General features: G+C 47.8%; 1 protein-coding gene across 1 annotated transcript; it reads right to left on the reverse strand.

The window, feature by feature from the left end:
• Positions 1-2,843: 2,843 nt before the first annotated feature.
• On the reverse strand, positions 2,844-23,512 carry Wnt5a (Wnt family member 5A). Its single transcript, XM_076837903.1, has 5 exons — positions 22,256-23,512; positions 15,970-16,097; positions 14,500-14,750; positions 9,404-9,696; positions 2,844-5,849 (listed from the first exon to the last, which is right to left on the reverse strand). The coding sequence occupies exons 1-5, from the start codon at positions 22,259-22,261 to the stop codon at positions 5,391-5,393; spliced, it is 1,137 nt and encodes a 378-aa protein (XP_076694018.1). The 5' UTR covers positions 22,262-23,512; the 3' UTR covers positions 2,844-5,390.
• Between the last annotated feature and the right edge of the window lie 1,749 nt (positions 23,513-25,261).

Genomic DNA, 25,261 nt, shown 5'->3' on the forward strand with positions numbered 1-25,261 from the left:
TTTATTGAGCTCTTACCTCATAGTAGAACCTACTGGAAACACCCATTTTATCTTCACGACAATCTGAACAGGTAAATAGTCATACCCTCTCCCATTTTAAAGACAAAGGATTCAGAGGCATAGAGAGATTATGCAACTTTCCCAGCAAGTAGCAGCACTAGAATCTGAGCCTAAGCTACCTAGTTCCAAAACCTGTGTCCCTAACTACTAAACCAGTCCTGGACACCATGCTGGATCTGCAAACTCTTCACAGTGAAAGTCCAAAGGGATTCTCCCACTCATAAGTCAACCTAGACAAGCATAAGTCACCACTGTAGTCAGCCTGGATACCTCAAGTGGTCTGAACCTCAGTTTCTCCATCTAAAACCGTGTTTTTTTTCAAGTGGGGTGATTTTGCTACCCAGGGCACATTTGGCAATGTCTGGAGACATTTTTGGTTGTCTCAGATGGAACGATGTCATTAGCATCTAGTGGGTAGAGGTCAAGCACACTGCTAAACACTGCATGGGACAAGTGCCCGCAACAAAGAATGATCTGGCCTAATATGTTAATAGTGCCAAGCCTAAGTAACTCTGCTCTAAGACGCTCACTGGCAACCATTGCAATGTGAAAGAGACAGCAAGCAAAATATCTCACACAGTTTTCTTTCTTTCCTCAAATCCTTCTATCTTTCTTTTCTTGCCTTAGCATTGCATGGCAAAACCCATCTCTCTGTGCTAAAAGACTACATTGAAGAATAACCTCCCACTACAACGTGTACATATTAGCAACAGCCACAGGGCAAACAAGAAATAGAAAAATTAGCAACAGGAAAATAAAATAAGATTATTAAAGTACAAAATGAATCCTTGAGATTCAAACATAATATTGTGTACATGCCTGAAATGGTAGTGTTCTAGACACCCTAAGCCATAACCGGGGTCCCCCATCAAACTTCAATGGGCACCCCTGTTGGCTAAACACACACACATGACTACGCTGGATTTCATAAAATGATTTTAATAGAAAAGTACAAGATACGAACAAAAATAAATAATCTTTATCTCATTTCTAACCCAGCAAATGATACACTGTATATAAAGATGGTCTAAGATGCAATTTTTCTTCATTCCTTTTGCTTTGGAAATCCTAAGACAGCATTTTAATTCAATCTTCTAGATTCAAATTGATACATTTAAAAAAAAAAAAAACTCAACCCAACCTTTAATTTCTCAGCATCCATTTTTTGCTGATGTTTTTCTAAAATAAAACACTACCCAGTCATCCGATTGAAGTGTAAAAATTTGTGTCAACAGGTAAGTTAGAAGACGTCTAAGTTTTCATTCCTATGTCTCTGTTTCCTGAATAAACAATTTATTTCATTATCTTTCAAAACACAGCATCTTGTGTTTACCATTCCATAGAGAGGAGACTAGAAAACACTTATTTTAAAAAAATAAATATTTTAAAGTATACTTTTTACAGCAATAATGCACTATTTAGTTCTGTGCCTTGGTGCTTATATCTATTAAATATATGTTTCAAGTTATAAGCAACTTTTCTATCCATCTCTCTATATATTTATATTATGGGCCACTCCATCTTTGGGGACTGGTTTTGCTAATGATCTATAGGAGTCAGCTACTACCAGTCTTTTCTGGAGAACTCAGTGTCCTTCTATCACGTCATATCTGGGGACACCAGTGGTTTGAATAATGTTTTGTAAACACAAATTGAAAACTGGTATTGGCAAAATCATCTGAGAAAGACTTTGGAGAGGCTACTGACCTCAGGAGGCCAGCACCTCAAAAAAACTGAACAGAGACGCTGGACTGAGACACAAAAATCTTGCTTTTACTTAAGGCCGTAATGACCATTTTGAACACGGCCCTGTTTGCTGCTGCCTGTATATAAATTTTTTGTTAATTTTCCTGTATTGGGAAGATCTTGAATGCTCTCCAGGATGAGAAGGAAAAAAAATATGCTGACGCTGCTACATCCAGTATATGTTTTTGCAATAAAGAACACTGGTCAATATACAACTGAGGAAAAACTGAAACAGATGTGAGTCCTAGAACCACAAGCGTTTGAATTTGCCCAGAAATGCTATTTTAAACACTCTATATGTTGGCCTACTGTTTTTTTGTGGAGTAATGTATTCTTGGCGTCCATAAAAGGTTTCAATATGTTACAAGGTTATCCAGAAAGAAAGAAAAAAGAACAAAAAGATGCAAAGGGCTAAGTATCAATCTGTGCAGGACCGGCCAGAATTAGGTGTACATTTCCATAAAGCACAAAAAACGTGTTCTAATTGCAGACTGAGGCTTTCTTTTCATAAAAACTGTTTTCAAAGGGGCATAGAGATATCACACCTGCTCTACCTCACGCTCTAACATAAAGGTGCAATAGTTGCAGTGGTAAACATAAAGCTATCTTTTTTTTTTTTTTTTTTTTTTACTAAAAATCTGGTCATGGATAAAAGCATGTGCCTTTTTGGTTCTTCTCTGGGATGTTACAACAGCAACACGCTCTAAAACAATTAAGTTATATGCATCATGCTAAAAGAATGTGAGCAATCCTATAACCAGCTTTAAGCCATCTGCTTGCTTTTTTTTTTTTTGAGAAACACATATAGGAAAAGAGAATTCCCCTTTTGTTCTGTTACATATAGAAATCTTTTGAAGATTCCAAATAGTTTGGTTTTGGTAAAAAAAAAAAAAAAAAAAAAAAAAAAAAAAAAAAAAAAAAACCCTCTCTCCTCTTCCGTTATTTTAACATGTAGTCATCCTAAGCTATCCCTCATGCCTTTCTCCAAAAACCTCCTCATGAATTATCTGAAGGACAACTGAAACCACTTACCAATATACAAGTAATATTTTATTTATTCTATCTTCCATTGGCATAAGCCTTTCAATGTTTGTTTGTTTGTTTTTTAAACCAGTGAAATATACAAATCACACAAGACGGAAATATGTACATTAAAAGTACAAAATAAAGGCCATAGAAGATATACATAATATCTGAATGACACGTAGAATATCTTACATTAAATAGTTTCTTTTAAAAGCTAGGATCGTTAAACTCAACTCTGTTCATAAACGTGAATCACTAAAAAGGAACACAATCTGATTTAGCAAATAAAAAAAAAGTACTTCATGGTTTTTGAAGAATAAAAACCAAAAAAGTGACATTTTAAACTCATTAGTGCTTTTTTTTAATTTCAAGATCTTTTCTTTCAATTCACTGCAACTAAGGGGAAGTGAATATCCTTGTGCAATAAATTAAGAGCCATAGCTGGCTGAGGTGATGTGCAGGCCACCAAGCCTACAAAGGGTATGGGTGATGTGCATCGTCCCAAACCTTGAAAACCATGTGAGTCTGAGATAGGGACACACTTGATGGCACTTTGGGAAAAGAGGTGTCCTGGTTTAAAAAAAAAAAAAAAAAAAAACTAGCTATCTATATAGTGGACTGGGTTTTCCTTAGGGATTCAAATAAGTGCCATCAAGTCTGACAGGTACCAGTTTCCACTCTGCAGAATGAGCTAAACACAGTGAGAAAGGATGACAATGTTTCTGGGCTGTACCTCTTACCATCCATACCTGCACTGAACAAATAATGCCCTCTCCACACAGTCTACAAAGAAAAGGAGGCAGTAGAACAGAAGTTGGACAGGAAAGAGGAAAACAATCTCCAAATCAACATGCACTTCAGCCAGGCAGACTGTCAAGCTTCCTCAGAAACCAGCTTGCTTCCTGGTGCTCGGCAAGGGCCACAGGCCAAGCTCAAGACTCAAAAAAAAAAAAAAAACTTTTGGAAAAATTCCAACTGGATAAATTGCAGTGAAGGACGACAATGCTCCAGACAGAAAAATAAGCCCCGAGTAAACAGTAAATCTAGATCACTGGCTGCACCAAGATATAATTATATTTATATTTATATATGTATATATATATATATATGTTATGTACAAAAGACTTGAGATATCAGGCACCATTAAACCATATCCCCCCCCTTATAAATGCAACTGTTCAAGTATATTAGGAACAGTTTTGGGGTACACTTGCAGTAAAATAGGAAAAGCACGGGTGGATAGTCTCAACACAGGATTATTACAGCAAATCACTGGGACATCTCTGTGGACTCTGTTAGCCGAGTAATGTCATTGAAACATACGAAGTTACTGCACTTCAAAATAAAAGTTTTAGAAAAAAAAAATCCCTAAGTAGCGCACTGTTTTCCAAGTGGAACTCCTCATATTTCATTTCCTGTCCTATAATCAAAGGGGACCCAGTGGAGCTGCCGTTTGGAAGCGTGGCCAGCATCACATCACGGCACAGAGAGAGACCAGAGAGGGCTTGGGGTCAAGTGGGAAGGTGGATTTCACTTCCCCCCCCCCCAAAATTGGGTTTTCTGTTCTAGTGCAGTGTGGAACTCTATGCAATCAGCTTGCTGTTTGGCCTGAGGATCTGTGGATGGAAGTCATGCATTATTTTCATTACTAGCCTTTATGAACCAAGTATCCCTAAGAAAATCACAAGATATTTTTTTTCCTTATAGTCAAGCTAATGCTTCCTCCCCAAACAAAATATTATGCAAAATCATTTGGATCAAAATAGTAGCCAGAATCATTTGGGGAGAACACCTTCCAATCATGGCCTCCATCTAGAAGCTTGCAATTTTTTTTTTTTAATTTCTGGGGACTTTCCTCTCTGCTACCCAAGTTGCATCAGCTATTAGAATAAGACCATCTGTACATGGAATATGTGAGAAGAATGAGATATATGATATACCTTTTTTCCTTTGAAGCTCAAGATTCTTGCTCTTATATTTAACATGATCATTTTGGAAATATAAAAGCAGGCTGGCAGCCCCTGGGAAGTGGCAGGAGGGGGCAGTATCTCATTCTCTCTCTTTTTTTGTTACAAGACCTTTTATTTTGCACCAGAGAATTTACAACTCATTTTGGTCACAGAGGCAGAATCTCAAGCAGACCTGCACCATCCTCTTTCAACTGATCCTAACCCATCCCATATGACTCCGGAGTTGAGAAGAAAAAAATGTATTTACTTTTTGGATGCACACTACCTCCACGCAGCTAAGTTGGGGTGTGTGTTGTAATCCCCTCATCCTATATTAGCAAAGTCTTGTATTACCTTTTCAAAGATCCACAAAATAAATATTTCTTTCTTGGTTCCCACCCCCCATTATTGCCAAATAATAATTATAATATTAATAATAAACCACAGAGTTCTTAGATGGTAACAGAAAAAAAATATGGTTCTGCTTGCAATTCTTGGGGAAAAAATAAAAAATATTTTTTAAAAAGAAAAAAAAAAGAACCAGAATCACTGTACTTTCTATAAATAAGTGGGTCCTGGGAGTGGGGCTGGGTGACGGGCAGGCGCCCACTATTTGCACACAAACTGGTCCACGATCTCCGTGCACTTCTTGCACTTGACGTAGCAGCACCAGTGGAACTTGCAGTGGCAGCGCTCGGTCTGCACGGTCTTGAACTGGTCGTAGCCGCGGCCACAGCACATGAGCTCGCAGCCGTCCATGCCCTCCGACGTCTTGTTGCAGAGACGGCCCTGCGTGCCCAGGGAGCCCGTGCTCTCGTTGCGCACGCAGTAGTCGGGGCTGGGGTCGATGTAGACCAGGTCCTGCGTGGTGGGTGAATTGAAGCGGCTGTTGACCTGCACCAACTTGCCTCTGCTGTTGAGCCGCATGGCCGCGGCGCTGTCATACTTCTCCTTCAGGGCGTCACCCACCTTGCGGAAGTCTGCCAATTGCAGCCAGCACGTCTTGAGGCTACATGAGCCAGACACTCCGTGGCATTTGCAGGCCACATCGGCCAGGTTGTACACCGTCTAGGAGCAACAGGGAGGGGAGTTAGTGTGAGAATTCATGGAGGACCCCGAGACGTGGGTGTGGGTTGTATTAACAAAGCTCTTCACCTTCTAGTGGAGCTGGTTTCAATTAGGGGCTGTGTTACTTCTTCATTCTCCACTACCAGAAGGCTTGTGTTGCCTTCTATAAAAACTCAACAAAATAAATATGATGGCAAAGTTTTTGAATGGGGACAGGGGTAGATAGTTCCATTTGTTTCTTTTTTAGGGAAACCCAGTACATGTGAACATGCATCTCAGTGACTTCACAATCCCTTGCCTGCATTCCCTGAATGAATCCCAACTGCCATCCCACAAGGCACATGCTCTTATCACCCCCATTTCAGAGAAGGAAAGTGAGAACCAGAGAGATGAGTTCCTCCAGCCACTTGGAAGTGGAGGGGTAGGATTTGAACCCAGGAAGTTGGACTCTGAGCTCATGTTAAGGGACTTGCCCATGGTCACCCAGTTGGTAAGTCTTGAATTTAGAAGGGGTCCATCCCCCCTGGGATTGGGGTTTGAACCTTTATACAATCCTACAATCACTACTGTGTGCCAGGCACTGCCACCGCTTCAATTCACCCACCACTTGCACTCTTGATCTCATTCTATCTGGGTTAGATGACAACAGAGTGACGCAGAGACAGTACGTGACCTGCACAGGCCATACAGACAGAATGTGGGGAGACTGGGCCTAGATTTCAGGTGTCTCCATTCTTGCTTCCAGCATAGTCTCTGACCTGCCCACTACCCCACAGGCCAAAAGCACCCACCCTGGAGCCAGGTAGACATGGATTCTGTTCCTGACTCTGCCCTTGAACTTAGGCAACTGGCTGCACCTTGCTAAGCATCATTTTCCATCCATCTAGGAGACTGTGAGGTACCAACCTCTCAACACTGTTAAAAGGATAAAATTAGGGAAGGCACAGAAAGTGTTCGGCTCGCCAGACAGAGTACATCTGGTCTTGCTCCAGGGTGATGGGGGCATGGCGTCTGGGCCCTTGCCCAGTCATCTCTGGCCTCCCAGAAGCAGTGCCCATGGGTCTGGCCCCACAGCACTGTGCCCAGCAGTCTGGGAGGTGGTGGTTCCCTATTTATAGTCCCTACTGCCCACAGTTCCTTGTGCCAGCGACCTTGCAGAATCTACATGGCGTGGGTTTGCTGGTGAGGGCCAGTCAGGAACCTGGAGGCCGCTTCCACCCGACAACTACCTTCCTCCCCCAGGGATTCATAAGGGGCTTTCTTTTAAAAGGGGCCAAAGTGTACTCTTGGCATAAAGACTTTCAGGCACTCAGCTAGTCAGAGGAAGGTTTTGCAAACATATTTAACCTTTGCTCCCCTTTGAGGAAAATAAAAAGCTAATGCCCTGAGGAAATTCTAATATGACTTCCTGGCATAGTGCCCAACTTCCCACCCCTACCCCCACCATCCCGGAGAAAAGCTGTCTTCTATGTAACCTCACCCACCAGGATCTAAACTCAGCTTACTGCTCCAATGATAGAATATGCCCCCAATAATACCCACTATTAAAAATGTGAATATTGAGTGAAATTAAAATATGAAAGTTACCTTTCAAAATCTCCTAAAGCCCCCTCTTGTCATCTATAAATCCCCCAACCCTCTCTCCTTGGTTGTCAAGCCCCTGATGATTTCTCCATGGCAGGGGGTGGGGTGGGGGGATTGTAAGAATGTTCTAAAGATGGCTGAGAGTGTGGAATATGGGTGTACCCCTGGATGGACCCAGAGCAGTCAGCCACACCTCTCTCCTGGAGGTGCTTCTGGTCAGAGGCACAGAGTGGAGTGAGGTGTCCCTGATAAGGATAGGAGCCAGGTCATGGGCTTTCAGTCAGAACAGGGCTGAACCCAACCATGTCAATGAATAGTGCAGGCTCTGTGGCAGAGGAGGCTGGGGACAGGAGGCTACATTTCAACTGGAGTGATTATTTGAGTCCTGAAGGCAACCACAGGCAAAAATTGGCAGAATTTTATCTTTTCCTGACACCCCCAAATGTTTAATATTTGAGAAGAAGATAAGTTAGCTGGATTTATCTATGCAATCTTTGACTTCTCCACATCCTTTACTCCATAACATTTAATAATTAAGTGATCATTTATCAAGCACTTACTACTGGTTGACACTAAAACTAAAACCTTAGATTGAATCGAATGAAATTATCATTTTGTCAGTCAAAAAATGGCCATGAATTGCCAATGTCATATGGTTCAACCTACCACATGATCTTGTTTAGTCCTTACAACAACCCCAAGTGAGAGTCACTGTCATGGCCATTGACAGATGTGGAGGTAAGGAAACGGAGGCTCAGAAACCAAAAGGAACAGACTGAACTGGATTGAAACCTACGGTCCTCTAATTCCAAAAGCTCTAGCCCTTCACCCCTAACCTGTGATGCAAGAGTTTAATACAAATGAACCTAGACTTAGATTTCAATCCGTTAATTTTCTTCCACGGTCATGAAGTGGTTCTCTTGGCCTCAGTTTCCCGATCTTGGAAATGAGGGTGTGGGCCAGAGGGTTCTAAGGCTCCTTCCAGTCCTGTACGGTCTACTCTGTGATTATCTCCCTTTTTCCTCACCCCAAAACACAGAAGAGTGAAATCCCTGACCAGAAAGTTCCTGGCACCTACCTTGGGTTCTGTGAAAAAAAAATAAAATAAAATAATGGCCCTGGTTTTCACTGCTGCCAAAGTTAAGAAAAGTTTTCACCCCTTCATTTTAAAGCAGCCATAAAGTGCCATGTGTTTAACCGCAGGAAAAAAAGGGTCTTTTTAACTATTGTGGAGTAGCTTTTCATATCCCCACCAGGAGAAGGAGAGAGTGGAGTCCAGGGGATTCAAGAGGGCTGCAAGACCAGTCTCACTGGGCACGGCTGCTGCTCCCCTCCTCTCCACAGCCACCCTGTGATTGGCCCGATGGTCAGCCCTATAAAATTCCACGCTGCTAAAAATGCTGTCGTTTTTCCTAGAAAAGCCCTTTTTAAAAACCCTCAACCCATCGGGCTTGCTATCTAATGACATAAGGAGGGTAGGGAGAAGGAAAGGAAAAGAAAGAGAAGGCCTCAGAGCCGGGGTGAGGCCTTTCTCAGTGGGGCATCTAGTGAGGATAAACACAAATTCTCTCTCCAAATTGCAACCCAACCACAAACATGATCCGAGGAGGAGGGAGAAAATTATAAACATTTTTATTTTTAAAATTGCTCCGGGGACTGGCTAACAAGGAAGGGGAGATCTAGCTAGCTCGTCCAGCAGCTGGCTGGGATGGGCAGGTGGGATGATTCACCCCTAGGATCCCTCTCAGGGGTGTGCACCCCTCTCCAGAGACGGATGACGTGAAGGGAAGAGATGGGTGGTGACAGGAGGACAGGAGAGAGGCGGAGAGACACAAGGAAAGATGAATGAGACCGGGAAAGAGAAAGAGATGCCGAGCCAGAAACAGCCAGGAGGCGGTAGAGGCACCGGAAGCCACTGTGGCTGGGGACAGCAGGCCTGGTGGCGGGGCAGGACGCGCGGGCAGACTCACCCTCCGGCCCGCCTCGTTGTTGTGCAGGTTCATGAGGATGCGCGCGCTCTCGTAGGAGCCCTTGGCGTGGATGCGCTCCCGCTCCCGCGCGTCCACGAACTCCTTGGCGAAGCGGTAGCCATAGTCGATGTTGTCGCCGCAGCCGCCCCACAGCCAGTCTCGCGGCAGGTCCTTGGGGCGCGCGGCGCGACTGCAGCCGCAGGTGGACAGCTCGCCCTCGCGACACGCCCGGCTCATGGCGTTCACCACCCCCGCGGCGCTCACCGCGTACGTGAAGGCCGTCTCGCGGCTGCCTGCGGGCGAGGACGTGGGGTCACCAGGTTGCCTGCCCACCCAGCAGGCCTGTGACCCGCTGGGGGTGCGGAGAGAATCCCCCGCTGGGTCTCCTGGAGAGGGCAGAGGGAGCCCCAACACATGCTAGCTGGGGTGGGGAGCAGGGTGAGCCCCAGCACATCAGCTGGGAGGCTGGGGGCAGGGGAACAAGGAGAATCCACACCCCACACCCAGGTGTGCAGTCCCTGCTGAGGGGCAGGGTGAGCCCCTAACAGACCAGCCCTGGTCCCACTGAGCAGGGCAGAAGAAACCCCAGCACATGCCCACCCTGGACTACCCTAGGGGATGGGGCCAGGAAAAGCCCCCAACACACTGCAAGCCCTGCGGAGATAAACCTCAGCCGGGCTGCTTACCACAGGCCCTATCCCTAACTGACACCCAGGCTCTGGGCCCACCTCAAGGGGGAGCTAAGAAAGATCCTCAACACAGAGAGAAGCAACAAGTAACAAAGGAGAGGAGATCTTTGACTCTCTGACATTTCAGGACCTAAGGCAGCAGTGCTGGATTGATTTTCTCTAGAGCTGTTTTGAAGATATTCAAACGTCTTATTTCCCAAAGTGTCCATGAAAGAAGTCACTGAAGGAAAGCTTGGAGTTGGGAGAGACTTGTTACCCTTATTATAATGTTGGCATTATTTTCATTTCGCACAGGAGCATAGAATTTGCTAGGCTTGGAGCCTCTTCATGTCTTAGATGCCCCCAGCCCCATCCAAGCCATATTATTCCTATGGCCACACAAGTTGTGGCCATAATGGGTTTTTGCCTGGCACCTCCTCCTTTGCCACTGGTAACGTCTCCTTCTGTCCCATCATGCAGCACAAAGTCTGCCTCTGGACAAGGCTCTTTAATTGCCCAGGGGACAGTCCTAAACCTGTTCATAAAGAGTGATAAATGAAAACTTGCTTTTTAAATCCCAAACTGATTGGCCTGGTACTCCTCACTCAAGAGTACAAATATCTACTCATATTCTTTTAAAACACTGCTGTTCTCTACTGCCACTATGGCAACCATCTTCCTGTCTCTGCCTCAAAATGTCACACGCACACACAGCTCAGGGGGAAGAGGGGGGGAGTTATTCTCCTTCCAGTTTAAAAAAAAAAAAAAAAAATATATATATATATATATATATATATATATATACACACACACACACACACACACACACACATACACATACATATACATATATATCTCTTCTCATAAAAGTTATAGGAACTTTATTTGTAATAAGCCACCTCAAATTCCATTTGCATTTGGAGACATTTCTATGTGTAACAAGAAGCCACTTGATAAAAAAGTGTCCGATTAGAGAGAAAGCCTTCAACTCAGACAGCTGAAGCTGGGACTGGGGCTTGGGATGAAGGGCCTCACTTTCCTCAACTGTAAAATAAGGGTATTGAACGAGATGCTCACGGGGGAGAGGCCCCTTCTGGCATGGAAATCCCTGTATCAGAATCAGTTTCTCCTACACTTACTTTGAGAGCTTGCTAACCACCTCTTTTGAAGGAATGAGAAGTCAGCAGCAGGACAGATGACAACAGGACCTAGTCCCGTGCAGGAGGATGGCTATGCCAACTACGTATCCAGCAGACCATTCTGTAGGAGGATGGCCATGCCAACTCAAGCATCCGGCAAACTACCCTCTCCTGGGACGTCTTGTTGTGGCCATTTGTGATATCCCCTTCCAGGAATGGCGGTGGCTCTGATTCATACAGACCTTCCCCCTCCCATGTTTTAAAAATGAATAACTTGAGGAGTGCTCATGGTTGGCAGGAGGATCCAGAAAGTTCCTGCATCTAATCTATCTAGCTCAGATTAGAGAGGCAGAGAACATGGAGGGAGTGGAAACAAATGAGGAGAGCAGACAGATACCAGGGAGTTATTTGAGGATTAACACTGATAATACAGAAAATGTCATGGCCATGGACAGGAAACTTGTAGAATAAAGAAACTGTGGCTAGAGGAAGAGGAGATAAAGTGATCCTCTGAGGACAGAGAGAAATAAGACACTGCCCTTTGAGTACACAGAGTATAAAGGGGCTTTTACACAAAACACAAATGTTGCTTTTTTCCTTAAGTCTATCTTGAAAATACAAATAGTGCTTTTTTTTTTTTCTTTTTTTTGTCGGTCTTCCTTTTTTTGCCCTAGAATGCAAACCTGGTAGACATCTCTAAGCTGATTGGTCACTGCAGCAAAAAAATGTCAGTTTGAAAAGTGCTCTTTGGCTAATGGCCTGTGGATACAGTCATCCCCCGGTTGGAATACTGCTAATTCAGTGAGGTTTCCCTCTGTGTGAAATCTACATCTGCTTGGATCCTCACACCCCTTAAAAATGGCGCCCTCCTGACATATCTTTTCACAGTGTGGAAACAAAGACAAGTCGGGGACAAAAGCTGGATGGGAAGGGTTAGCATGATGAAAAATGAGAGTTTCCAAAACGAAGAGCGGGCCCTTCATGAGGCAATTGTGCACGGTGCCTCCAAGCCAACTGGCACCTTAGAAAAATGAGTTGAGGAGGGGGTCAGAGGTGGCAGCTGAGCTTCTCAGACACTGGCCCTTCACACAGTCAGGTTGGCTCAGACAAGAATTAACTCTCACTGTCCCTGGGTTACTAAGTGCTTTGGGAAGGGGTGCACCCACACCCATTGGGCATCAAAGGTCTTTTATATTTTCTCTGAGCTGATTCCCTTCAAACTTCTCCTGAAGTAGAGAAGTAAAAGCAAAGAAACTTTCCCCTCCTAGATTTGGGTCCATGTTCCTATTTCATAAAAACTGACTCTATTTTTACTCCTCTCTATCTCTTCATTCTAATAAGCATGAAAGAGAAGGCCTCATCCATGTCCCACCACAAGCCACCCAGCAGCAGCCTTCTGTTCTGAGATACCAGGCACTGTGGGACTTTGGCCAGGAAGGATGCGGCATGTGCTCTCATCTTCCAGGGACATCAGCTGACTTGCCCACAACATCTAGGAGGGCCCCTTCAAGGCTGTCTGGAGGTTCCCCACCCACTCACATCCCAGCGACACAGCTGAGGGAGGACCAGAGAGTGTTCTTGCGAGGGACAATTAAATGTAGGCCTTTGTCCCAAGTGTTCTGCTTATTCCCTGAGGAAATAGCCTCTTTGAATCTTGGATCGCATTTAAAATAAATCTCCAGCAGAACTTAAATTCACTTAGCAAATGATAGCTTATTCTGAGCATTTTGGCCCCAAATAGGCCATGTACGAAGATGAGAAGAGGACATTAAATCAAAGCTGTGTTCAAGTGACTACACAGAAAAACAGTTCCAATTGCGATTTTTCTCCTAGTTTCCATCAGAGGTGTATGATTTTTTGCTAACTCATATCCATGTGGAAAAAAATATGGTCCCATCATTTAAGAGGCAAGTAGCTGAGGAAAAACATAAAAGAAGGCGGGGGGGACTGAAAACTTATTTGAAAAGAATTTTAAGAGTCTGTAGCTCTCACACAGTATCAGAATGCAGAATTAAGTCTCCAGCACATCCTAAGTTAACTCCATCAGATGAATCTAGATGCAAGGACCACTCCTATGTTCCTGAAGCTCAGCCCCTCCATCCAACCCCAGTGTATACATTAGCACATTTCAATCATTAACTGAAAGAACAAAGGCCTATGAAGCTTGCAAGCTGGGGCTCCAAGCCATTTTCCCATTCAGTAAGAGGAATGGCTTCCACTTTCGTATTATTTTAGTTTATGAAGCCCCTTGGCTCAAACATCTACTGACAACTCTTTTTTGTTCTCAATGAATGCACTTTTCAGGGTTTTTAAGCATTTTATCCATCCGTGATGGATATTAAGCTAACTTTTATCTTCAGTCTGTATAAACATTTAATTGCTTTGATAAATAGCTTCTTATTTTCAGTCACTGCAATCATATTAATTATAAGGTCTTGTTTGCATAAAAGTAAAGAGACCCAAAATATTCACACTAGGAAACACACATAGGACCACATCTGTCATGTAGGATCCTAGACTATTAAACCAAACCACAGGCAAACTGATTTTTCAATTTTTTTTGCCTTGAGTTCATTTTAAATGCTATCTCCTCCCTGAATGGAATAACAAGTTCAACAACGTATTTAAAATAAAAACCCAACTATAAGCAATATACTTAAAACTTATTTTTTTAAGTTCCTAGGTTGAGAGCCCAAAGATGTGCTTTTCTGTCAATTGTCGAAATCATCCATGCAAATTGCATCACTTCTAATTAAAATTCTTTCTAGAACCAAAAAAAAAAAAAAAAAGCTTTTAACATATATATCATCGTGGTCTCAGGACATATCTATTTTAAGAAAATTAAAACCTTGTTCACTTGCAACTTATCCAGCATTCTGAAAGATGACCGTTTTTAGTTTGATGTCTAGTTCTTTGAATTGTGGCTTAAGAAACTTCTAACAAAAGAGTTTTTACATTTAAAAGGTTCTAAATGTCTTGACTCCCCTCTCCCCACCACCATTTGCTTCTGAGAAACTAGAAGAAGTTTTCTGCTTCTACTTTCAACAAAATGCATTTTATAAAAAGTAGGTGTTCAGGAAAATGGAGGTGTCCCTTATACTCCCCTTGTGATCTGGTTAAAGAAGTTAGAAACTGAGGATCAGATGTGGGACCACTGTAATGACAAAAATCCCCAGGCCATCATCCAAGCTGGAAGATGCCCTCCTCATCCAGCCCATGAGCAAACATGGAAGACTTTTTCTAGGGGGGTGGGGGGAACAGTTTACATATATTTTAAGTGGTTTCCTACCTATCTGCATAACCCTGCCAAAGACAGAGGTGTTATCCACAGTGCTGCAGTTCCATCTTCGATGTCTGAACTGATACTGGCATTCTTTGATGCCTGTCTTCGCGCCTTCTCCAATGTACTGCATGTGGTCCTGATACAAGTGGCAGAGTTTCTTCTGTCCTTGAGAAAGTCCTGCCAGCTGGCTGCAGAGAGGCTGTGCTCCTATGATATATACTTCTGACATCTGAACAGGGTTATTCATACCTAGCGACCTGCAAAGGGGGGGAGATGTGCATTCAAGATTTACGTGAACTCTGGAGGTGGGCCCCCTGAAAGCATGTCAGCAATACATAGTTTTAAGCACACAGATGCTTTTTCTCTCCTGCTTGTCCTCATGACAAAGTATGAGGAGGGCTTCATAAAACTCTTCTGTTTAAACTCCGCTCAGAAAACGGAGGTATTGTGCAGTCCCCATCCTGCCAGCTGGCTCTGTAGTTAGCGCTTTCATTCCCTTTCTTGCCCTCATTTGCCATATACCTGAACCCATATTTCCAAAATCTACCCAGAAAAGGGAGAAATGGCAGTTTCGGGGAAACTGCCTTTGACATTAGAGAAAGTGACTCACTTTGCCCCACAAATTGCATTTGCCTGCCTTGAAAACATATGAATGCTGAAAGTAGACACAATTAGACATGGCTAGGAGATAGCAGTTCTTTTCGACTGATGGAAGAACAGAGGGACAAGTATACGCACTGAAGAAAATTCACCACGTTTCTGGATACTTTAAAAGAGTTCCTTATGTGATTGTGAAGGACTCAGCACAGGGTATCCAGTGAACAGAAGTCATGTTTGACAGACAGAAAAATGCTATTCATTTACAGGGGAAAAAATATCCAGAGTGCCGTCAAAAATAATCCTCTGGATATATTGCAGTCTACAAGGCCCTTCCAGAAAGAAGAAAGAAACCCCCACTACGGACATTTGACTACTTCAAGTTCACCTCCTTTTGATCAAATTTCAAGCCCAAACACTTCTCCACTTGGTGTAGAACTGTCTCCCTACCACTCTGCTACTCTGTAGGTTAATAACCTCAAGTGACAAAAAAATAAAAGTTGAGACTCATTTTTACTACCTAGAGGTGGCAAAAAAATAAATTTTATAGATAGGCTTACAATTATTAGAGAAGTGAATTTCTGTTCCCTTTTATTACATGATGTTCTACAAGCGCAGGTCTGAACAAGGGCCTTACAGAAAAAAGGCCTAGATTTACAGGTTCTGATTTCCTAAGGAACTGAAGATAAAGCTTTACAATAAATTAACAAGTTAAAAGAAAATACTAATTTTAAAATATGTATAAGTAAAATAGATCATACATACATGGATTGGATAAATGAACCTACATTCACTACCTAGCTTTAAATGTTGCAGCATCTTACAAAAGAATTTCCAATAAAAAAAAAAAGAGGAATATACACACAGAAATGAACTTACCACCAAGAATTGGCTTCTATTACAACCTGGGCGAAGGAGAAAAATATGGCCAGAGCCATTAGGAAGAACTTGGAAGACATTGCACTTCCAGCCGTCCTCAAAGCCACTCCTGGGCTTAATATTCCACTCTGGAGAGGGAAGAAAGGAGCAGATGTTTATTGCCTCTCAGATAATTTTCAAGCATACAAGTTTAAACAACGGAAGCATCCGGGGTCTCTTAAGTTTACTGTTGATTGACTGCGCTTCTTCTCCTCCGTGAGGTTTTTTTTTTTTTTTTTTTTTTTTTTTTTTTTTGATGGCAAGATATAGGCAGTTTCTTTTTCCAAATTAATCCACCCACGCAACCTCACCAGGAAATCTGATTTCGCTAGGATCCTGCACTCGGGGCACGCCAGCGATTACAAACATGTCTCAATGCTGTTGAGTCAAAGCCCCGGTGCCAGGCGCTGCCTCCTTCCTGCTTGCTCCAGTCCCGCACCCCCTCGCTCCCCTCTAGTTCGCGCTGAGTTCGGTCCCTCCTCGGGAATTCACTCGGGAACCCGCCGCCACCCTCGTCCTCTCCCCGACCTGGGCCGAGCAACAAGTGGAGCCAGAATTAATTCCATGGGCGGGCGAGAGGAGCGCGAAGGCGAGTGGAGCGCGCCGCAGGCGGCTGCGGAGGAGGCGGGGTGGCCAGCGTGGGGGTGGGGGGTGGGGGCAGGACGCGGGAGGGAAGGGCAGGGGGTGGGGGGCGAGGCCCCGGGGACCAACGCGCTCGAGAGTGCCCAGCTGGGAAATGCAGCTCAGAATTAACTTCGTATGTTTCATAATCAGTTTACGGGCCGATTTGGGGAAAGCCACTTCCAGATGGGGAAGAGCAGCCCCGGGTTTCCTTTAGGACGCTCTTCAGCCTGATTGGGGCGGGGAGAAGGAGATGAGGGGGCCTAGGGGAGAACAGGGAGAGAGGTCTGCTCTCCCAACCAAAGAAACCGGAAAATGGTGCCCCCCACCCCCCGCCACCACCACCCCTGCCTGCGGCCTCCTCCTCAGATTCAGAGAAGGAATGGAACTCCTGAGGAAAGAAGAGGTTCTGGGTCCCATCCTTCTGGAAGAGAACACTTTCCCTGCCCTTCTCGCAACCTCCCCCCAAATTGATTTTTTTTTTTTTTTTTTTTCATCTCTCCTCCTGCCCGGCAGCTGCTGTGGAGGGAGGGGACAGGAAGCCCAGAGGGACTCCAGTTTCTCTTGGTCCTTCCCGGTCTGGGGTAGTCGGCCACTTCGCGATCGCGGCACCAAGAGCCTGGCCTTGGAACGCGCCACCCCGCCTCCAGTCTAGCCTCTCCAGCCCCACTTAGATATAGTCAAGTCAATTCCGAAAGGCAGGGAAGTGGGGAGAGGACGGGACGAGTTGAGTTCCTGGCAGGGCCAGAGATGCCCTGGCTCCCAAGCCGCAGCTGTGCCCCAGAGTCCAGGTCTCAGGGCCTCGGGCGGCGAAGGTTCCTTTCGTGAAGAATTTCAATGGCAGGAGTTGGCCTTGGAAGCTTCCCCTGACATTCCTGCCCACTGGTGACTTCCCCACCTGTAGGCGGCGGCGGAGCTAGGCGAGTGCGGGTGGGAGGAGCGGGTTTCCAAAATGCCATTTTACGTTTCTGATAAGCGTAATTCTGTCGCGCTGTGCCGCCCGCAGCCCCAGAGGGAGCCCCTTCTCCGGGAAAGGAAAGAAAGGTGAGCCTCCTCCAAGCGGCGGAAGGGCCCTGCCTGGAAACCATGGTAAAAGGGGTGGAGGGGACCCAGGCAGCGCAGAAAATGCTAAGGGGCTCTGGAGCGTGCCTCGACTTTTCCCGGAGAGCCAGTCCTTTGGGTCCAGACACCTCCGGGCTTCTCGGAGAGGAAAGGCTTGTGCATTCCCCAGCGCCAGCTAACCAGGGCTCCGCGCCCGTGGCCCAGTCCTCCCCCAAAGCACCGCAAAGCTGGGGGCGCATCCTGGAGAATGGAAATCTGGGGTTTCCCCAGCCTGGGAGATAGAATGCTCAGTCTCCCTCCCCACCCCCGACTGAAGTGTCAAGTTTCCTCCGGGGGAGGGGGTGAGCTACAAGGTCTGCTTTCCCGCGCGGCCCAAACTGCAAAGTCTACTTTGCTCCACCGCGGCTAAAGCCGCGCGCGCGCACACACACACGCGTAACACGTTCACCCTCATGCACATTTACACACTCACACTCGTGCACAGACACACAGGTTCCGACGTGCTTTTGAGTCGGTGACCCAGATCTCTGCTGGCTTCGCGCACTTTTGGAGCTTCGCTACGGGCGGGGCGCGTGGGGCGGGGCACCGGCAGAGGAGAAATTGATAACAGATTCGGCGGATTACAGCGGATCTCTTTGTTAGAGCCGAAACCTCACAAACCGAACCTACTTGTGGCCCGACGCCCCGGGACGAGTCCACCAGTTCCCAGAACCGGGGCCAGCTAGGAGTGGAGCCATCCGGTCTCCAGACTCGGGTCTCTCTAGCTCCAGGGTAGGGTAGGCTGGGGTGTCCCAACCGGGATCCAACAGGAGAGCCCCAGCGAGTAGCGCCTCCACTTAACCCCGCGCGCTTGCCCGGAAACACCTTGGCCTTCTTCCCGCTCCAATTGCATCGCAACCCAGAAAAAGGCCCCACAAGTTTGAAAGACTCGAGGAACCCACAGCGAACTCACTAATAAATACATCCACTCTGTAGGGTAAAACATCCCCATCTGTTTACCAAAAGATCTGATCCGAAAAGACAGTACGAAATGAGACTTCTCAGGAGACTGTCACACCAGGGATAAACAAAAGTTCTGGTCAGAAGAATGAGCTAAATGTTTTCCGACAGAGGACCAGGGAAGCCGACACCGTAAGGACCCTGAGAAGCTGTTCCTCCTGTGCACGGAGAGGAGGATTGGGGGCATTTGCCAGGTTCAGCGCAAGGGTGGGGTAAGGTGAAGGGAGGGCGTTCCTTTCCAATCCAGAGTAGCTCTATCTACGTCGTGGCTCCCGCGTTCAGTCTCTCCCCCAAAGTCTCCGCGTTAGATCAGAGGTGTCAACTGTGGGGGATGTTGAGGGGTAAGGGAAAGTAAGTTTTGATGAGGAAAACTGATCAGAGGATGTTCCCGGACTCCAGCCAAGGAGCTTCAGAACGCGCGCGCAAACGCACCCAGCACCCTAGAGCAGCCACAGGCGGTGGCTGCTCAAAAGAAATGACGAAAAGACTGGGCACGGTCTCCGAACCTCCTCCACTGGGCCCATCACCTCAGTCGGTCTGGGCATCCCCTTCTACTAGATTGTACATCTAGGGCCCAAGTCTGGGAGTGGAAGTGATGAGGGACGCCAACTAGGCGGAAGAAGTGAGTTTGACTCGGGCTCCCAGTGACGAAAAGGAAGATGGGAAACTCCAAGAAGAAACTCAGCTCTTGGTGGGGGAGAAAAAAAAAAAAAAGCAACTGTTTTCCTCACTCTGTTTTCTTCCAAAAGCAAGAAGAGAAATGAAAAAACTTGCAGATAAAAAACTTTGTTGCAATCACAAACCTGGGACATTCAGCCCAGGGAGAATGAGAAGAAGAGAGAGAAGAGATGTGATGGGAAAGAATGGGCCGACCAAGGCCAGTAGGGGGTCCGCTTTGGGGACATCAGACGAAGGAGCCCTTGCTCCCCATGCCCTGTGACTAGGAGCAGGGGAACTACAGCCATCCCACGCAGCCTGGGGTATGTATTCTCACAGCGCTGTGTTGTGTGCAGGCGCCCAGCGGGGGTAGGGAATAGCCGGGGAAGGAAGGCAGAGGTGGCTCCTGGAGCAGGAATCAGTGCAAAGAAGGTGAACATCCTTTGACCACCATGATCTTAGAACCGATGGCAGGTCAGGGGACTGGAGGCTCCAAGAGAAGAAATGTTTGTCCTAGCTCTCCTATTTTTTGCCATACATGCATCCCCTCCACAGGACTCTTCAGACCCCAACACACACACATACATACATTCCTCCTCCTCCTCCTCCTCCTCCCCCACCACCACCACCATTTACCCTTTCTCATGAAGGTTGTCTAAATCTCTCTGCAAACAGGCTCAACTCTGCCCAGAGGTGAGCAGAGTCCGTGGAGAGAGAAAGAAAATTAAAAATCAGTCCAACCTCCAATTTTTAGAGACAGTTTTACCCCCACTTTTGAATAAAGGAAGAAACTGAGGCCGAGGGAGGGAAAAACAATACTTGTGAATGGCCATAGAGAAACCTGGTGAGACAGCTGAGGCCACACTGGAGTCCTCCTAGGGCCACATACTCTCCTACACCCAGAAAAAGTACCAACACTTCAACCTGAAGCCCCTTTTGCTTGGGTTAGACCACTGCCCCTTCTTATTGCAGCGGCTGCGCAATGCATTAATCTTCTGGAGACTTTAGAGGTGCCAAGCTGGGAGAGTGGGGCCCAGCGGTCGGAAAGGATGGAGGGGTGCAGAGGTGGGAGGGAGAGAGGAGTTGCAGCAGGCGGGCTCCAGGAACGGAGTTCGGCGGCGTCCTACCTCAAGATAACCAACAGGGGGCAGCCGGTACCGTCCAGCGGGGGAAGAAAAAGCTCAGGGTACCGCTCCGAGTTCTGCGCGCACAGCGCTAACCCCTTGTGCACCGCAGCGTTCCCGGGAAGGGAGGGGAGGGGAAGGGTGGGTTGGAAAGAGAAGACAAGGGAATCAGGCTGGGCCTCCCTGGGAGGGTCTTCCCTTGGGTGGGAGGGAGACTAACGTTGGTATGTCAAGTCTTGAGAACAACTGATCCTTTACCACCACCACCACCCCCCCACACACACACGCAGGGCAAGAATCCACACACTCCGACACACGCCCCACTTTCTGGACTGCCTCTGGGTCGCTTCGCGCTCTCAGCTTTGCCCCCTCGGGAACTCCCCTGGTAGAGGCTGTCTAGAAAACAAATCTCTTGGTGATTCGAATGTTGGTGAGCCAGCAAAGGGCTGAGTAGGTGTGATCGCACAGCAGGGCCCAAGTTACTTCCAAACAACGAACTGTCCATTTAAAGAAAGACGAGAGAGAAGTGGCCCCGATGTTAGACCGGGATTGGCAAGTAAAACAGGGCCGTGTGGACTCGAGTTTTATTTTATTTTACCTTTGTGTGTGTGTGTGTGTGTGTGTGTGTGTGGTATTGGGGCGGGTGGGGGGAAAGGGATGTTGTTTGCTTTTAGGAAACATCTTAATCCCAATTCTAACTTTATTCTCCAGAAAACTGAAAATGGGAAAGACGAAGAAGAATAGAAATAAGGATCTAAACTTGGAAGGCAGAAAGAGGAAAAGTTGTTTGGGGGAAAAGCAAAGTTATTTTGTAGGAAGAAACGTTTAACTTTTCTTAAAAGTGAACTCTCGATGACCCTCGGAGTGTGTGACTCGGCTTTAACAGACAACTGACAATTAAAACAAACACGAGTTCACAAACTGGCCCCCGCCCGCTCTCCCAACGCGGAGGCCCAAGGGTTTCTAAAGAACCAGGCAGATTGCGCTCAGGGGGTCGGGGCGCGCTCTCTCAACCCATGGGATTAGAGCCACCAAGACCACTACTCCCCGCCCCCACCACCACTGCAAAGTGCCTGAGCTCACCCAGTGGCGGCTAATAATGCTAATAACGCGACCCTACTCCCCGCGCCGGGGTGTGCGCTGGCCCCCCGCCAGGCACTCTTAAAGGCACAGGGGCCTGTAACCTCCCGGTTAGTCGGCGGAGACTAGCCTGCAACCTGGCCTAGGTCGGAAGGGTGGGGGTAGAGAATGCGCTTCTCTGAGTAGCTGGCCTCTAGTCCCATTGCCAGATCTCCCAACCAAAGAGTTCCCTTCCCTTTCGAGCCCCTGCCACACATATCCCTGGTGCCCGCGCAGTGGACGCTTAATAAATATCTGTTGAATTGAATCATTATCCTGTTCCTGAACTATATATACACAGTAAACTACACTCGAGAGTCTCAGGGTAAAAAGAAAGTCGTCCGTGAACTACACTCAGTCTTTCTACCATCGATCGTCCCCACTTTTTCTCCAAAGTTGAAAAGATTTGCAGAATACTTGATGCGACGAGGTCTCTGGAGTACGCAGAGGCAGTAGCGGGAGCGTTGGGGTAGGGGGTGAAGAGGTAGGAGACCCTGCCAGCGACACAGGAGTTCAGAGGGTTGAAGAAAGGGAGAAATAGGAAGAGGTGGAAGGAACTCGGTTAACTTCCAAAACAAAAAGAAAAAAAATGAAAGAAAGAAAAAGAAGAAGAGAAGAAAAGAAAAGAATGAGTGGCGAACGTCCTCGGCGCACAGAACACCTACCTTCATGGCGAGGGGGAGGGGGTGCGGGGAGGAAGTCGCCACCCGAGCGAGGGCAGCCAAGGAATCCAAGCGGAGCGGCCGGGTTAAGCCTAGGGGGACGATCTGGAGCAGGGCTGAGAAGTCCTACCGGGCGCGTCGGGTGGGCGCAGTGAACCGGAGCCGAAGCGGGCACTGGCGCCCGGGCCTGGGCTTCCGAGCTGGGGTAGCGCTGAGATGCGCCCAGGAATCGAGGGGGCGCGGAGGAGCTCGAGCCAGCAGCCGAAGCAGGGCCGCGCCGGGCGCAAAGAGGGAGCCGCGGGTCCGGCGAGGGCGCGCAGACTACTGCTCCGCCGCGAGGCGCTCCCTCTCCAACGTCCATCAGCGACGGCGGTAATTAGGGCTTTCCAACCCCAAATGTGGGCGTGATTGTGCAAAAGACTTTACAACAAATAATAAAAAAAAAATTCTTCACAAGAGAGTGAAAAAAAAAAAAAAAAAAAACCCCACTACTCCACTCTGGCCCGAGGCGGGGGAAGGGGGGCCGATCCCTGCGCCCAGGTGCCCCCAGTTCATTCACACCACGGATTCTGCAAACTTCTGGCGGCTCACGCCTCCTGATCTCCAGCTCCTCCTCTCTCGGTTTGTGGCCGAAACGTCTGCTTCCAGGGGCTGATCCTGCAGCCGAGTTAGTGTGCGGACGTCTGTGTACACACAGAGACACACACCCAAACACACACACCCACTGCAGCCTTGGGGCCACAGAACAATCAGGCGCGCATGGCTTTTTCTCCAGGAGATGCCGCTGAAAACGCACAAGTCGCCATCAGAGCTGGAAGAGTCGGAGCCAAATTTTGTCCTTTCATTTTAGGGTCTGGCAAAAAACGGGGCGCAAAATGAGTGAAAGTCGGCCCCCAAACTTTCTGCCGCGCCGTTTGTTGAGTGGGCAGTGGGAAATTGCCTCCGGAGAGACGCTGGCTTTTCCCTTTTCACCCCCTTCTTTCTCTCTTCGGGTTAATGTCCCTCTTTTCCCCGCCTTTCCAGGGCGAAGGCGAAAAGGAGCTAGGGCACCGCGGGCTCGGGGCTTGGGAGGAGAAAGAGCTCAGGGCTCCACATCGGCGACTCAGCTCCGGCGGTCCATGGCCGGCAAGGCTGCCCACCTCCTGGTTAGGTGCCGGGGGTCCGAGGGGCAGAGGGGGGGCAGGCGACCGGTCCAGGGCACGGTGGCGGCGGCGGAAGGAGCTCGCTGGGCAGCAGCGGCAGGGAACCGGACTCTGGGCGGCGGAGGCGGCGCCTCGGAGCCTGCAGCAGCTTTCCACGCGATCGTGTGCCCCAAAGACAGACTGACCCACCGCGGGGACCGTTCCCCCCACCCACCCACCCCCCGGCCCTGCTGGCCAACTGCCTTTCTCTTTCCCTCCCTTTCTTCGGACTCCTCTTTTCCCTGGTGTTCTCAGGGAAAAAAAAATATATATATATATATAATTTTTTTTTTTTTTTTAAGTTGCAGAACCAAAGGCGGCTGGAAAGAGAGAGGGAAGGCGGGGGTGGTGGGGGGGGGAGAAAAACTCTAGTTTGCCTATGCGCATGCGTGGTGATACCGGCCTATGACAAACTCGACAGGATTTTAAAGCCGTATTACGGGCTGGGGTGCTGGGAGGCGGGGTACACCACCCTTTGGGCCCCCTTCTCTAGGCTCCCCATCCCCCAGGCATCTGCTGAAAGAGAGGTCCACTCCGCAGCGGCTGCCTGCCCGCCGCCTGCCTGTCTATGCTTCTTCCAAAGCCTCTGGCCCACGGGAGACTGAACCCCAACTTTCCAAACTGGACCCCTTGGCTTGTCCCAGACCGCTCCCACTGGGGCTCCGCAGAGACTGCTGCCCTGACGCGGAACATCGTGGAGGACCTCCTCCTCATTCTTACCCCTGGGGGAGGGTACCTAAGCTCTTCGGCTAGAGGCTAGGGTGGAAGCAAACATCCTACAAAGCCCCCAGTGTAGGAGGGGGTTCGGGGGGGGGGCACGATTGCTCGTCTGGATGAGACCCAGTGCAGCTAGGCGCGACGCGTGGTCCTGCCGTGCGGATCTAGGTGATGGTTATCAGGTGAGAAGACTGAAGTTTGGCCAAACAGGGCTCCCGGAACTTCTAGACACTTTCAGATGCCCGCAGTTGTTGGGACTCTGGAGGGGCGGGGTTGTAGGATGTGTGTCCCCCCTCCCTTCAGCACTCTTAAGAGCACCACCCCCAAAACAGTGCCTCACAAGGCAGCGCGATTCTTGTTCTCTGTGGTTCCCATCCTCTAGCGGTCAAGGGTGGAAGACACACACACACACACACACACACACACACACACAGGAATTGATTTTCATCATCTGTGGGCATGCACTTGATCTTAAGGGGCAATGTCTGTGGCCTGGGTACTTGGGGTGGTGGCAGTTTTGGTTTGTTCCTCCAGTACCCCATTTCCACCCTCAGCTAATTATCCTTGGGCGTGCAAGCTGGGGCTCCAGACCTTATCCTACCTCCTACAGCCTCTTCCTGGCCCTAAATTGCCCCACCCTAAAGGTCCTAAATGCCCACCTGGACCTAAGGGCCTCCCCACCCCCATTCTCCTTTGCCTGGAACCAAAAATGGTGGTGGAAGCTCTCACAAAATGCAAAGAAATAGATGCCCCTGCTCAGTTTGCCTTGCTTTCTTTCATCTAGTGCACATTAAGGGAAAAGAGCCTTCAGGAAAAAGAGCCCAAGGTACTTAAAGCTCCTCTTCACGTCCTGGGTTTCCTTTCCTCTAACCCTCTCTAGGTTTTGACCATTTGGTGACCTGAAAGCATTTTATGCTTTTCCCATCTAGTTTGAAGTCTGCCCATGGGAAACAGGGGTACTAAAAAGAGGAGTCTCTGAGTCTCTAGAACTGCCTCCCTATCTTCCTAGATATTCTGTCCAGTGGCTGCAGCCTGAAATTCCCCCTAGCCAGTGGAGTCCACAGGCCCCCTCAGTAGGCACCCCAGCTCTGCCCTGGGACAGTGGATGTGG

The sequence above is a fragment of the Callospermophilus lateralis genome, chromosome 1 (genome assembly GCF_048772815.1).
Source record: "Callospermophilus lateralis isolate mCalLat2 chromosome 1, mCalLat2.hap1, whole genome shotgun sequence".
Lineage (NCBI taxonomy): Eukaryota > Metazoa > Chordata > Mammalia > Rodentia > Sciuridae > Callospermophilus > Callospermophilus lateralis.

Bases quoted from the DNA above. Each gene is read 5' to 3' on its own strand.
- Wnt5a (XM_076837903.1), bottom strand. The intron at 14,751-15,969 runs GTAAGTTCATTT...CCCCCTTTGCAG, and splicing joins ATAGAAGCCAATTCTTGGTG to GTCGCTAGGTATGAATAACC. The intron at 9,697-14,499 runs GTAGGAAACCAC...CCTCGCCCGCAG, and splicing joins TGGCAGGGTTATGCAGATAG to GCAGCCGCGAGACGGCCTTC.